Source organism: Microcebus murinus, chromosome 2 (genome assembly GCF_040939455.1).
Source record: "Microcebus murinus isolate Inina chromosome 2, M.murinus_Inina_mat1.0, whole genome shotgun sequence".
NCBI classification, from domain to species: domain Eukaryota; kingdom Metazoa; phylum Chordata; class Mammalia; order Primates; family Cheirogaleidae; genus Microcebus; species Microcebus murinus.
The window spans coordinates 38,246,523-38,262,947 of record NC_134105.1 but is presented as its reverse complement, the minus strand read 5'-3'; the positions used below and the strand labels follow the sequence as shown (position 1 = coordinate 38,262,947).

Below are 16,425 nucleotides of genomic sequence, written 5' to 3'. Positions count from 1 at the left end.
TTTTCTATATATATTTAGTTGGCCAGTTAATTTCTTTCTATTTTCAGTTGAGAGGGGGTCTCACTCAGGCTGGTCTCGAACTCCTGACCTTGAGCGATCTTCCCACCTCAGCCTCCTAGAGTGCTATGATTACAGGCATGAGCCACCACACCCAGCCCGCTGAATTTATTTATCAGTTCCAGGAGTCTTTTGGTGGAGCCTGTGGGGTTTTCTAGATAGATATAAGATCATATTGTCAGCATGTTTTATAACTCTTAATTCCACTGTTAGATGAATAGCTTACAATTGTATAGTTATAATACTTCTGTGTACCTCAGGTTTAATTTTAAACTATGATTTTTAAATAGTTTTTTATTTTTTATTTTTATGGATACGTAATAGTTATATACTCTGATTTCTCTTCAGATCATACATAATAATTGTACATATTTATGGGGTACATACAATATTTTAATATAAGCATACCCACTATCATTTTCAATTATCTTTATGAGAGTAGAAGTTTTTAATTTTGATGAAGTCTAATTTAAATATTTTTTCTTTTATGTATCATACATTTAGGTCATATGTAAGAAATATTGCCTAACCCAAAGTCACTATTTTCTCCTATGTTTCTTCTTATAGCTTATGATATAAGCTATAAATGTTATAGCTTATATGATCTATAAGTATTATACCTTATATGATCTATGGTTTATGATCCATTTGAGTTAAATTTTATAAATAGTATACATATGAATTGAAGTTCTTTTTTTAGAGGGGAGTGGAGGACTGATGGATATCTAGTAGTTCCACCACTGTTTGTTGAAATGGCTATCCTTTTTCCACTGAATGGCTTTTGCATCTTTGTCAAAAATCACTTGATCATATATGCATAGATCTATATCTGGACCTTATTCTGTTCCATTGTTCTTTTGTCTATATTTACACCAATATCATACACAATTACTTTAGCTTTATAATAAAATCTTTTATAATAAAAGCTTTTATTATAAAAGCTTTATAATAAAATCTTGAATAAAATCATGTAGTATAAGTCCTCTAACTTAGTTCTTCTTTTCATAGTTTTTTTTGGCTATTCTAGGTCCTGCGCATTTCCATGTGAATTTTACAATCAGCTTGTCAATTTCTACAAAAAATCCTTGCTAGTATTTTGATTGAAGTTGTTTTGAATCTGTAGATCATTCAGAAAGAATAACATATATAAAAATATTGACTCTTCTAATCCATAAAAATGCTGTATCTCTCCATTTATTTCAGTCTTCCTTAGTTTCTCTCAGCAATGTTTTATAATTTTCAGTGTACACATCGTTTGCATCTTTTATCAAATTTATCCCTAAGTATTTAATATATTTTAGGCTATTATAAATGATATTTTTAAAATTTAAGTTCTGATCATTCTTTGCTAGTGTATGGAAATATAGGCTGGTCCAAGTGTAGTGGTGTTTACAACTAATTAATCACAACCAGTTACAGATTTGTTTGTTCCTTCTCTACTCTCATTACTTTACTTGAGTAGCCTAAAAAATAAATAAATAAAATAAAGAAATACAGTTGCTTGTTATCGATCTATTTTATATCCTGTAGCCTTACCTAACAACTTTATTACTTATAATAGCTTTTGGTAGAATCTTAGACTTTTCCACATTTCTAATCATTTTATCTATGAATAAAGAAAGTTCTATTTCTTTCTGTCTATCCTACATGCTTTCTATTTCATTTTCCTACCTCATCAGATTTAAAAAATCAGCCAGTGAAGTTCACCATATAATTATCTCAACAGATAAAAAGCGTCAGACAAAAGCTAATCTATTCTTTTAAAAAATCTTTTAGTAAAACAGGAATAAAGTATAACTTAGCCTGAGAAAGGGCATCTATGAAAAACCTACAGCTAACATCTTTCTTACTGGTAAAAGATTGAATGTTTTCCTGCTAAGATCAGGAAAAAGGCAGGGATATCTGTTCATATCTTTCTATTCACCATTAAACTGGCAGTTCTAGCCAATCTAATAAGCAATTACTCTCCATTTCCCCTTGCCTCAGCCTCTGGCACCTCTAATCTACTTACTATTTTTTTCTTTTTTCAAGCAATCCTAAACTAGAGACAGATAATTTACTTTCTATCTCTATGAGTTTGCCTATCCTAGGTATCTCATGTAAGTAGAAACATAATAATATTTGTCCTATTGTGTTTGGCTTCTTTCATTTTGCCTAACTAATGTCCTCAAGGTCCATCCGTGTTGTCATATGTATTGGAACTAAATTCCTTTTTATAGCTGAATAATATTTCACTATAGGTACCATGTTTCCCCAAAAATAAGACCTACCCATAAAATAAGCCTTAACAGGATTTCTAAGCATTTGCGCAATATAAGCCCTACCTTAAAAATAAGACCTAGTGATGGGCTTGGCTACGCAGCGTATCTGCACAACCCATGCATTTTGTGGTAGAGCGATAAAGAAGATGAGCAGCCCTTCTCATCTGCCCCATCGTGACAGCTACTATCCCAGAGGTGACCGGAAAGGTGCAGGCAGCCCCACCAACAAGGTCGGCTCCCCCGTCAGGTCCCGGCCATCTTGTGCGTGCTGCTAGCTGAGGCTTTGAGGGAAAAATAACACATGCCCTGAAAATAAGCCCTAGGGTGTCTTCTTGAGGAAAAGCAAATATAAGACCTTGTCTTATTTTCAGGGAAACACAGTATATACCATATTTTGTATATCAATTCATTTATTGATGGACACTGGGGTTATTTGCACCTTTTGGCATTATGAATAATGCATTATGAATAATGCTGTGAACATGTGCATGGTGAGCATTTATATATCTTTTTTAAAAAAATGTCTATTCACATCTTTTGCTTATTTTTGAATTGGCTTGTTTAGTTTCTGTGTTGTAAGTGTTCATTATATCAATCCTTTATCAGATATGTGATTTGTAAATATTTTCTTTTATTCTGTGGATTATTTTTCACTCATGGTATCCTTTGATACAAAAGTCTTTAATTTTGATAAAATGTGAATTATCTATTTTTTTCTTTTTAATGCCTATGCTTTTGGTGCCATTCTGAGAAATCATTGCCTAATCTAAGGTCATGAAGACTTTCACCTGTGTTTTCATCTAAGCGTTTTATAGTTTTAACTCTTTCTTTTTTTTAGACAGAATATCACTTTGTTGCCCAGGCTAGAATGAGTGCCGGTGGTGTCAGCCTAGCCCATAGCAACCTCAAACTCTCAGGCTCAGGAGATCCTCCTGCCTTAGCCTCTGAAGTGGCTGGGACTACAGGCATGCACCACCATGCCCGGCTAATTTTTTCTGTAGATATTAGTTGACCAATTCATTCTTTGTATTTATAGTAGAGACGGGGTCTTGTTCTTGCTCAGAGATGGTTTCGAACTCCTGACCTTGAGCAATCCGCCCGCCTCGGCCTCCCAGAGTGCTAGGATTACATGCGTGAGCCACTACACATGGCCAGTTTTAACTCTTAAATTTAGGTTTTTGATCCATTTCAAGTTTTTTTTTTTAATATGGCATAAAATAAAGGACCAACTTCATTCTTTTGCATGTGGATATCCAGCTTTTCCAACACCAATAGTTAACTGTCCTTACATCATTGAATGGTCTTGACACCCTTGTTCAAATCAATTCACTTTATATGTGAACGTTTTTCTGGACTCTATTCTATTCCATTGTTTTATATATCTCTCCTTATGCCAGTACATCACTATTTTAATTACTGTAGTTTTATGTTAAGTTTTGACATCAGAAAATGTGAGTCTTTCGACTTTGTTCTTTTTCAAGATTGTTTTGACTATTAATGCTCCCTTGAGAGTCTATATGAATTTAGGGATGGGTTTTTCTATTTATGTAAAAAATGCCATGAAGAACACAGTCAATTGTTTCTTAAAGAGATTTTTAAATAAGAAAAATATTTATTAATTTACTTATGAAGCCTCCACTTATAGTTTTCTTTATGACTTTGTCTTAACACAAAAACATTCCCCTGTAGTATAATTTTTCTTTTACCTGAAAGACTTCCTTTTACTTTCATTCTAATACACATGCTAGTGATCAATTCTTTTAGATTTTGTATGTTTGAAAATCCTTTATTTCACCTTCAGTTTTGAAAGATATTTTCAGTGCATATAGAATTATAGGTAGATAGGCTTTTTTTCTTTCAGTGCATTAGAGATGTTGCTCCACTGTCTTCTCAGTTGCAGTGTTTCTGATGAGAAGTCTCAGTCTTTTTTTCCCTATGCATATTTCATCTTTTCTCTGACTGCTTTTAAGTTTTCTTTTTATTATTAATTTAAGCAATTTGATTGTGATGTGTCTTGATGTAGTTTCTTCATGTTTCTTTTGCTTGACGTTTGTTTAGATTCTTGAATATGTGGCTTTATAGTTTTCATCAAATTTGAAAAAATTTTGGCCATTATTTCTTAAAGTAGTCTTTCTTCCCCTTACTTCCTCACTCCATCCCCAGACTCCAATTTAACTTTACATTCAGGTGCAAAAAGTTATCCCAGAGATAACTTTTATAACTCCCTACCTTGATTGAGTCCAAAATAAGGTCTCCGTTCACAACTGGGCCTCTAGGTTACCAAGATAGATGATAACCTACCTTGTCAGGTTCTTTATTACCTTATTATTTACATCTCTGATTTTCAATTTGCTCTTTATTTCTAGTACCCAGAAACTTCTCTTTGTTTCTTTGTTTCTTTCTGACATGCTCAGTAGTACTTTTTAAACATACCTGTTATATTTTACCTACTATCTCTAAGTATTCATACTGAGAGAATTTCAGGTTATCTTGATTCATATCTCTTGAGGGATAGAGAGCAGGGCCATTTCCCTGTTTAAAAGGACATATTTATTAAAAAGCAGGGTATGCATTCTAACCTGGGCATTGAGAAAAACAAATAAATGTCATATGTATGTATGCATTTGGTAAGTATTTGAAAAAATCCTAACCTCTATAGCCTGTAAAATTACAGTTTGGTAATTCACAGTTTTGTATTAGTCTTTTGAGAATTAATTAATGATTACTAATCTTCACTGTTTAAGGGTAATAAATTACATCTAAATTCCACTTTTGGTTAATTCTTCCTGTAGGAACCATTTGACAGCTCATAAAATGTTTTCATTATTTTTAACGGATTATAGTGAGTTATAGTGAAATCTGATTCAATGGCTATTATCTCAGAGATATAGGACTATACTGAACCCATCTAGTGTGCTACAGAGGGGGAAAACATAGGCTTCAGGGTGAGAATGACTAGGTTTGAATTCTAATTTCAGCACTTCTTAACAACTCATAATACTCAGGATAGGAAATATATTTATATAAAAATTACTAGTCTGAAGAACACCTTGAGCCTCTATGACTTCTCTTATATAACTTTTGGGTACTCATAATTCCGTTCATTCATACAACAAGGATGTATTGGATGCTTGTCATATAGTACCCTGGATACTATCAGAGATATTTTATATATGGACATATGGAGTCTTTTCTCTCTGGGAGCATACAGCTCAGGTGGGGAGCAGTGAGACAAATACACAAATGAGTGTAGCACCAAGCAGTATGAGAGCAGTGATAAATACGCTACAAATGAAAGGCTACAGTTGAGGCTATCACTTACTTCTGAGCAAACCAGCTTCTTAATTTGGTGTGACAAGGAGCGGATACTTTTGTTTTGTGTTTTTGAGACATGGTCTTGTTCTGTCACCCCAACTAGAGTTCAGTAGTGTCATCATGGCTCACTGCAACTTCAAACTCCTGAGATCAAGAAATCCTCCTGTCTCAGCCCCTCCAAGTAGCTGGTACTACAGTGCATACTACTATGCCCAGCTAATTTTTCCATTTTTTCTAGAGATAGAGTCTTGCTCTTACTCAGGTTGGTCTCTAGTTCCTGGCCTCAAGTGATCCTCCCACCTCAACTTCCCAAAGTGCTAGGATTACAGGTGTGAGCCACCTTGCACAACCACAAGGAGTGTTTTAATGTCAAAATAGCCTAAGCCATAGCCTGAGCAGCACTTAAGACCTATTTCTGAATCTGATCATTTAACTGTTCCACCTCCATTCAATCAATGTATAGAAATTTCTAGTTACTTTGATGTGTCCTTTCAGATTTAGAAAGGGGCACCTCCACAAGGACAGCTTTTGTAGGGCATAGGAGAAATTCCAGGTGGTCAGAGAGTGTACGACAAGTGCGACATTCTGATTCTATGGCAGAGATCCTTATATTTAGTGGCCTTTCGTATCTGCTACAGTCTATTTTAAAACAGAGCTGTTTACTTAGAATGCTTTTATTATAAACTGTATTTGTGCTTAAAGGGCTTCCAGCTGTGATAGCTTTTAGAATGTCCCTTTCTTATGTGTATATAGTGTCATAACAGTTCATTCCTGCCCAACCAGTCAATTTCATTGACACTGATGGAGCTGCTTTATGCATGAGCTGTATCTTTTTCCCTTTTAATTCTTGATGTAGGCAATAAGTATTTTATGCCTGGAAAGATGATTCATTTATTCAATATATGCTTATGAAATACCTCTCAAAGTCTAGACAGTGTATGGAATACAGAAGTATATAACATGGACAAGTTCTCTGTCTTTGTGGAACTTACAGTGTCATGAGGGAATCCTATATTAAATAAATAATTATACAATAATTAATTGCAATTGTGATAATGCTTTAAAGGGAAAGTACAGAATGTTATGAGAGAAACCTAAATGAATTTGAAGGGGAAAGTTCATAAAAGTAAGGTCAAATTAAATTTTTAATTAGCCGGGTGTGGTGGTGCATGCCAATAGTCCTAGCTACTCAGGAGGCTGAGGCAGGAGGATCACTTGAGTCCAGGAGTTTGAGGTTGCAGTGAGCTATATGATGACACCACTGCACTCTAGCCTGGCTGACAGAACAAAACTCTCTCTCCAAAAATAAAAAAAGCAAAGTTGAAATTTTAATTATCTTAATATTTCCCCAATTCAAATATAGAAAGGTAAGATTACTCCCATAGTTTGTTGATTACATTCAAGAGATATCTAAATTTGGAAAGATAGACTTATCCACAGAGGCATAGGATCATCAGAAGTTCAATCCTTTAATAGATAATTGAAACAGGAAATGTTATTTACTCAAGAACACATTGCTTGCTACTGGTGGGGCTAGGACTTGAACACAGGTCTGCTAATCTTCTCATTACCTCTCCTCAGTTACTTGAAAAATAAAGAAATTATATATCAAATATAGATCAGCTATGGCCAAATGAACTATTAAGTGGTCACTTTGTACAAACTTGTGTTTTGGGTGAAAGAAAGAGTTACAGAGTAGTGAATTAGGCAAATACAAATATAAACAGAAATACACAAATGTGCCTTATCAGGCTAGTTGTATCTAGTCATAGTAAAACCTTAATAAACAGGCCAAAGTAAGAGAGCCATTTGGAATTAGTGAAAATGTATTTAAAGGAAAATGCTTTTCTTTCTTTGAAATATAAATACTAACTGCTAAGTACAAGTCTCTAATTAGAAGTTTTTAAAACCCAGTTTTATTCATGTGTAGTATTGTATGATATATAAATTATTCTGAATACTTTGCAGCCTAAGTGGTCTCTCAGGCTAAACATGGTTCCTGATATTTTGTAGTATAACAGTTAGCTTCAGACCAGCAACATTTAATTCTTTATTTGAAAAATTGGGAATCAGTGAAATGTTACTCTTCATACCTGAGCTTCTGGAATTAGTTGAATTATTGAAACTAGAAGTATTAGGCTTCACACAGAAGGCTGATCTTGGTTAGGTATCAGAGAGAGCACGTAAGAGAATGCTGAAGAGATATTCGGCCTTTAATTAGGGAGACAAAAAGTAAGAAAACATTAAGTTAAACCATATGAAAATTCCAGTTTTATAGGTCAAAAATAGTTAAATATTGCTGACTTTCTATGATTCAGGCTTAATAAACAAGTGATTTAAAAGGAACTCTATAATATAGACAAGTGTGGATATTTATTAAGTACATATATATTGGCTATACTTCTGAACTTAACAAATAAGAAATTCTGTTAGTGATTTAATTTTATAGGGGATCATGATTTAAATATAGGCAGATGGTATAATCACTTCAGAAGCTAAAAGTAGTCTAAAAGATTTTCAACTTAGTTATCCACACTTCCTGAGTATGAACATAGTAGGGAAATACTTATTCGATAACCAAAGCTTTAGAGATGTGGTATGGAATGAGGTTAACCAGGGTATTTTGCCTTCAGCCTCTTTCTATGCTAACCAGGGGATTATTTCCTAGTCTTTTACAACTCCGTTCCAGTCCTTAGTTTCAATACAGACAGTTTCCAAGTTTCAGGAGAATCAGGATAAAGGGGAAGAGAACTAATACTTAGGAAAACGAACTAAGTACCAGATCCTTTGCTAGACAGTTTATATATCATTGCATTTAATTCTCACAATAACCATATAAGGCAAATATTGTTTCTGTTTACAGTTGAGGAAACTAAAACCTAGAGAAGTTAAATTGCTTACACAAGGTCAAATAGTTTGTAAGTGGTAGAACTAGGATTCAAGCATTCTTATTTTCACTATGTACCGTATTATTCATCATCTTGTTTCCTTATTTATATCCTATACACATAAAAATTTTCTTATTATAATAAATTCCTACAGGAGTAAGACAAAGACATTATCATTGGTTTTATCTTTTCTTAAACAAAATAATATGGTAAAATATATTTGAATCTTTATCTTTCTTTTAAGGATGAACGTGAAGCCAGAGAAAATGTAAAAAGAGAGCAAGACGAGGCTTATCGCCTTTCACTTGAGGCGGACAGAGCAAAGGTAGGTTTGGTCAGATGACTTCTTGGATAAACCACTCAAACCTAAATAGTCTTTCATTATTAAAATGCCAGCCTTTTTATCACTTTGATCCCTAAAAAGATCCTTAAAAGCCATGTGAACTACTTTTCAAGTTCCATACAACTCACAGAAAACAATAAAAAATAACAAATTTTTCATTAAATTAGAAAAGATCATTTTATTTTTGCAGTTTGTATTCTATTTTCATGATAAAACACTGTGGCCCCTCCAAATTGTTTTTTTTTTTTTTTTTTTTTAGTGTGGCAGTCAATGTGTTAAGGCATGCTTCATAATTGATGATAAAGTTTGTCTCAAATCATGAAAAATGAAAACAAGAATGAGCCTTGTATCTATTTTATTTGTTTTTTTAATTGGTCTTTAATAGAAGCCAGCAATATTTTAAAGGGTCTTTAGGTGATTCTAATGTGCAGTCAGGATTGAGAACCACTGATTTGTTTAATACTTCTTGAGCACCTGCTTCTGTATTGGGCATGAAGAAGGGGAGGAAAATGAATAAGCTACAGGTTCTGCCCTGAAAGGAGTGCTCACAAATGTGGTATAGTAGATTAAGTCAAGAACACAGATAGCTATAACATAAGGCAAGGATACTAAGGGCACAAGGGAGGTACTGACTTCTGTGAGAGTTCAGTGAACAGGAGTTTCAGTGGAAATTTTCTTCTAAATTTTGGAAAGCCAGGAAGTAGGAATATACTGGGGAATGTTTTAAAGAAGAAATGATATATAAGAACTGGACAGAGAAAATGGAGTAGGAGGGAAGAGAAAGTAATATAAGCTATCATCAAGGGTCTAAAGCATGGAGGATGGATAGAAACTAATGTGAATAGAGCTTGAATACAGAAGAGACACAGAAAATGCCAGAAAGGAAAACCAGTGAAAGGTCCTGAAGGATCTTAAATGCCACATTACTCAGAGCTATCGAAGGTGTTTGGTTAGGAACCCAACATTTTTAGAGAATTGTGCTCTGTTGTTGCTTTCATTTCCATTCTTGTTTGGGAGAAAAACGTATCCATTACCACAATATACCCCCAAGTCATGCTAGGAGTGAGCCCTTTGAATACAACATGCTCCTTCTTCATTCATTCATTCATTCATTCATTCATTTATTTTTAAGCAGTGTGTATTAAGTATTGAGTGCTTGCTCCCTTTCTATTTTATAAACAGAGGGAAGCTCATGAGAGAGAGATGGCAGAACAGTTTCGTTTGGAGCAGATTCGCAAAGAACAAGAAGAGGAACGTGAGGTATGGCATAATTTTAACAAAAGTTATTCAGAAGCTGAGTTATATTTCCACTGTATTTGATGCTGAGGCTATTGATATTTCTTATAACTTATTTTTTTCTACTTTTCCTAGACTCATTTCAGTATGGAAGACCTAACTTTTCCTTAGTCATTCCTGATCGGTTGTATGGAACGCTTAGAGAACTTAATCTTGTACTAAATTCACAGCTTTCTATTATCTTCAATTCCTTTCCTGTTTTTCTGCTTGACAAATACTTTCTTCCCATCCTTCCTAGATATTGTCTCACTCCAAGAATAGAAAGTGTCTTTCCTGTCCCTTCCTCAGGCTTCACTTTACCCACCAAAACATACTATAGATTACTTCTGCAACATCTGACATTGGTTGGGCTCCTGAATCCACTTAGCTTAGCTAATATTTTTCCCCTCTGAGTTCATGTTATGTCCATACCAATACTGAGAATTTTTCATTCACTTATTTTGCAAACACTTTTTGGATATTTACTACATACCCAGAATCTGTTAGGGCATAGTGATATAGATATGGATCCTGCCCTCCAGGAGTTAATAGTCTTATAAAAATAGGGGTGTAATACTATATGTAAAAGTTATTGTAGAGGTATGCCTAAGGTGCAGTGGGAACAAAAAAAAAGGGGAGTTAAATGACTTCCTAGGTTGGCTTCACAGTAGAGGACTTTTATTAATAAAACTTTTTTCTAGATGTGAGATATAGTGGCAAGATTCACTTATAAAAAGAGGAAGCCCTCTAACAAGTGACAGAAAGGCCTAGAGGGCCCTAAGTGGGGCTGAGGAAAATTCAGTCATCATTTTCTCTCAAAGGATGCCATCCACATCTTTCATTTATTTAACACATGCTTTTCAAACAAGAACTGTGCTGAGCACTGAAGGGAAACAAATGAAGAAGAGATTATATCTTGGAGGGAAGCTATAACATGTCTACAAGTAACAGCAAATCAAGGAAAAATGTGCTAAATGACATAGAAAAAGTTAAGAACAAAATACTTAGGGAGTTCAGGACCAACGGAAAAAATCTTTTACAGGTTCGATAATCAGACAACATGTGGAAGAAGTAATATTTGAGCTAGGTCTTGAAAGATGTGTGAAATTTCACTGTTTGGAAATCATTGTTTATCTATGTTAAAACAATTATTGAGTAACTATCACATATGTATAAGATACTATGCATGACAAACCCTAGTTTCTGTACTCTGAGGATTCTCAGTAATGGAAGGTAGAAAATACTTTGTTGAGCATCTTCTGTGTATCAAATACTCTGCTAACTGCTTTACATTGCTTACTCACTAACTGTTTAAACAGACTACAAGGTTAGAGATTTCTCTTTACAAGTGAGAAAACTGAAGCTCATTGAAGAGTCACACATACAGAAATGGCAACAGCTGAGATTTTCACTTAAGTCTTTATGACTACAAAGCTCATGTTCTTGGCCAGGCGCGGTGGCTCACACCTGTAATCACAGCACTCTGGGAAGCCGAGGTGGGCAGATCGTTTGAGCTCAGGAGTTTGAGACTAGCCTGAGCAAGAGCAAGAACCCAACTCTACTAAAAAATAGAAAAAATTAGCCGGGCATGGTGGCACATGCCTGTAGTCCCAGCTACTTGGGAGGCTGAGGCAAGAGGATCGCCTGAGCCCAGGAGTATGAGGTTGCTGTGAGCCACGCTGATGCCATGGCACTCTAACTCGGACAACAGAGTGAGACTCTGTCTCAAAAAATAAATAAATAAATAAAAAAGCTCATGTTCTTTCTTATACTTTATTCCAGTTCAAGGACATATATCATTGTATGTGTCTATAATAGTCATATATGCAGAGTTTCACAAAAGTTTAAATAAGAAAAAGATTAATCACTTATGCTTTTAAGCTATTTCAAGAAATATACTTGTAAAACTTAGGATTCTTGCTCCATTATGCTCTATTTCATACATGCTCTCTCTCTCTCTTTCTCTTAATATATCTTCAACCACCCTGGTTTGCTAAAATGTCAAGAGTACGCAATTAAATGCATGTTCTGGATCTAGAGCTTGACAGCATATGTACTTTCTTCTGACGATTTGCCTAATTTAACCTGGACCAAAATTTTCTCTTTTCTAAATGTAAATCATGTCCTTTCATAGAAGACCCTATAAATATCTTTTAGCATAACTCAGTATATATGTTCCAGCTGTTAACATGTGAGAGGATAAGGCATGGGGGGAGAGAGGGGAGTAAGATTTTGCACCTAGTCATTACTTGCACTTGTCCATTGATGTGCTCCCATAAAATGCAAGTTCGGATAATACTGTGCACTCTACCCTCCTTCACCTGAGAGTCACAATTAAAGGCTCTTATAAATCCCACCATAAAGAAACTGTTTATCTTGTAATTAACATATGTTAGCACACTAGTGTGTCACAAACCCCTGTTTGGAAAAAAACTGGTATTGTGCAACCTCTGAAGAAACTGAGACCCAGAAAGATTATATGGTTTGCCTATGGTCACCAAACTGGTTGCACATATAATCTGAATCAGATTATGGTCACCTGACTTTTCATAGTATCACTACCTTCCTTCTAACTAGAAATCCTAACCCGTATAATTACGTCAATAAGAGTGGTTTTATTATTTATATTATCTCCAGTATTTGAAGATCCTTTAGAAAAACAAAGTATTTAATAGTTAAATCACCTTGGTTTTAGAGAAATTCCTTACTGGTGGACCTCATTTTGCTGTGTGGTAACTGTTGGAGAGAAATCAGTAAAATCTAGAAAAGTATATTGATCTGGTCCTTAGCCCTGGTAAGGAAAAAGGGTATAAGACTATTCTGAAAGAAAAACAAAGAAATAACAGCAAAGATCTCACCCTATTTTACTAATTTATATATTTATTTATTCTCTACAAAATCGGTTTCAAGAAACTTAGATAAATACATGCAATTGAAAGGGATTAAAAAAAGAAAGAATAGGTAAAGAAATCAAGGGAAAGGACAAATAAAGAAAGGTAAAGCCAAAGGTAAGATTAACATGTTGACAACAGATAATCCAGTACAGGCACCAAATCTATGTGACAGGGTTCTATACATTTGTTCAACATGAGCCATAAAATTTGTTCTATACTTCTCATGGGCCAAGGCAAAAAATAAATAAATAAAAAATTATAGTGTACAAATTTTACTTTGTGTGTAACATCAGATAAAGGCCAGTCTCCCAGAAGATGCCCACATTTTTCTAGCACTGAGACTTTGAAGCACTGTTTCCTGTGGTTTCTATTCAAAAGGAAGCTGTGCAATGTGGTGAATACTAGCCCCAACTATATCCAATAACTATACTGTCAATAGCAAGTCATGTATGCCAGCTTCTTATAACTTTTTAAATGTAATTCTGAGTTCATAAGACGAAAGCACAATTTAGTAAAATCATCTCTGCAAAGATCCAATTAATACATTTTTCTGGTAGCCTGGTTTAAGGAATGGATTTTACAATAACTAGAGGAATATGCAAACTACATATCTTCCAAGAAAGCCTTCCCGAATATTGTTTTTTGCCACTGAGTTTTTGGTAAGCAGACTAGGTTTTAGCTAAAATCTTTGACTCCCAGGTCAAACAGTACATGGACAAATTTAGGACATGGTCTAATAATTAGAGCTATGGGCAAAAGGGCTAAATTTTGGAGAATCATGGGTAGAAAAAATGGACACAAATCTATTCCCTTTTGCTGATGGTTCCCTTAGACAGAAAAAAAAGTTAATTTTTGCCTTTCCACTCAAAGTTGTTTCCTTTTATGCCTTGGTGCCTCCTTAAGTAGAAAATGTCATGTCATATGGCCATTAACTGAAGGAACAGAAGAACATGGAATTAGAAGCCTTGGCGCTTTCCCTTCAGTTTTCTGATTTGATCTTCACAACCACTCTATAAAATTGGTAAGGCAGATATCATTACTGTTTTACAGTTAAAAAAAAGTAAGATCACAGCTGGATTTAAAAGTCTATTTTTAGCCTGGCACAATGGTACATGCCTGTAGATTCAACTACTCTGGAAGTGGGAGGCTGAGGCAGGAGGAACACTTGAGCCCAGGAGTTCAAGGCTAGTGTGAACAATATAGCAAGACCCTATCTCTAAAAAAGTACAATAAAAATTTAAAGCCTATTTTTAAATTCTTTTTTTAATTTTAATTTTTTTATTTTGGCATATTTGGGGGGTACAGATGTTTAGTTTACATGTATTACCTTTGCCCAGGTAAGTCAGACCTTCAAGCATATCAATCCCCCAGACAGTGCTCACCACACACATTAGGTGTAAATATACCCATCCCCACCTCCACAACATCCAATGAATGTTACTACTATATGTGCACATAAGTGTTGATCAGTTAATAACAATTTGACAGTGCGTACATACAATGCTTGTTTTTCCATTCTTGTGATACTTCACTTAGTAGAATGGGCTCCAGCTCTATCCAGGGATAATACAAGAAGTGCTAGATCACCATTGTTTCTTGTGGTTGAGTAGAACTCCATACATACATATACCACATTTTATTAATCCACTCATGTATTTATGAGCACTTGGGTTGTTTCCACATTTTGCAATTGTGAATTGTGCTGCTATACACATTCTAGCACAGATGTCTCTTTTATAGAATATCTTTTGTTCCTTTGGATAGATGCCCAGTAATGGGATTGCTGGATCAAATGGTAGTTCTACTTGTAACTCTTTGAGGTATCTCCATATTAGTTTCCACAGAGGTTGTACTAGTTTGCAGGCCCACCAGCAGTATATGCGTGTTCCTATCTCTCCATATGAATGAATTGTGATTCATTTTTATGAGAGGTGAAAGGTGCAGATCCTGTTTCAGTCTTCTGCATGTGGCTATCCAATTTTCCTAGCACCATTTATTGAATAAGGATGCTTTTCCCCAGTGTATGTTTTTGTCTGCTTTGTCAAAGATTTGATATGAGGATGGTTTTATGTCTGGGTTCTCAATTCTGTTCCATTGGTCTATGTCTCTGTTCTTGTGCCAGTACCATGCTGTTTTAGTTACTATAGCCTTGTAGTATAGCTTGAAGTCTGGTAAATTGATGTCTCCCAATTTGTTCTTTTTGCTTAAGATTGCTTTTGCTATACAGAGTCTTCTCTGATCTCAGGTTACAAAATCAGTGTACAGAAATCAGTAGCATTCCTATATGCCAACAATAGTCAAACTGAGAACCAAATCAAAGACTCAATACCCTTCACAATAGCAACAAAGAAAATAAAATGCCTAGGAATATATTTCACTTAGGAGGTGAAAGACCTCTATAGGGAGAACTACAAAACACCGAGGAAGGAAATAGCTGGGGACGTAAACAAATGTAAAACCATACCAGGCTCATGGGTTGGCAGAATCAACATTCTTAAAATGTCTGTACTACCCAAAGTGATCTACAGATTCAGTGCAATCCCTATTAAAATGCTAACATCATTTTTCGCAGATCTAGAACAAATAATTCTATGTTTTGTATTTTTAAATTCTTACATTTTCCTGGCAAAAGCAGAACCAGAGGTTCTATCCAGTATTCATTCTACTTATTACCCCACATTGGAAAAATGAAGATAGAACCATGAATTGGTTATGAAAGCAAAACTGCTTGTTATAATTTGTGTTTTTGTCTTATGTAAGTTGCTTTTGTCAGGTAAACTAATTTTAATGACCATAATGATAATCATCTCTGTTATCATCATGATCATCATCACTATGTATTGAGTAATTAATATGTGTTAAACTCAATAGTGATTACTTTATAGACATTAATTATCTTATTGAATTCTTACAACAATCCAAAAATGTAGGTACCAATACTTAAACATCTCATTGTAATTATAGAGACCATAAATCCACAATTCCTTGGACAGTTACAATTTGAAATATTCCACTGTTGTCCTCATGAACCATTAAAACAGACCAGAAATTCTACATTTACAGGGTCCAAATCACAAGCTACATACTTTTCTTTATATCCAGAAGCAGCTTAGAAGTCATCTATCTGAATGTTGATTTAGGAAATATGATCATTTGCTTTGCTGACTTTATCTAGGAGTGAGGTTATATTTGTAGTAATACTCTCTAGATGGATGATTGGTTGCCAGTAGTGGCTACAGAATTGGGTCAGATCAACTATTCCTATATGGGATCCATTCTATTCTGGTGATCTCATACAATATCATGATTTTAAATATCATCTATACATTTGACTCCCAATTTTATATCTCTAGCTCCTCCCTTTCCCTGAACTCTAGACTTGAATATCTAAC

General features: G+C 34.7%; 1 protein-coding gene across 2 annotated transcripts in view; it reads left to right on the top strand.

Annotated features, from left to right (window-relative positions):
• FAF1 (Fas associated factor 1) overlaps positions 1-16,425 on the top strand; it is a 482,102-nt gene that overhangs the window by 414,815 nt on the left and 50,862 nt on the right. For both annotated transcript variants that reach the window (XM_012776173.3, XM_075998246.1), the window contains 2 exons: positions 8,766-8,846; positions 10,047-10,124. In XM_012776173.3, coding sequence (XP_012631627.1) covers positions 8,766-8,846; positions 10,047-10,124 — 159 coding nt within the window. The remainder of the gene's footprint in view (positions 1-8,765; positions 8,847-10,046; positions 10,125-16,425) is intronic.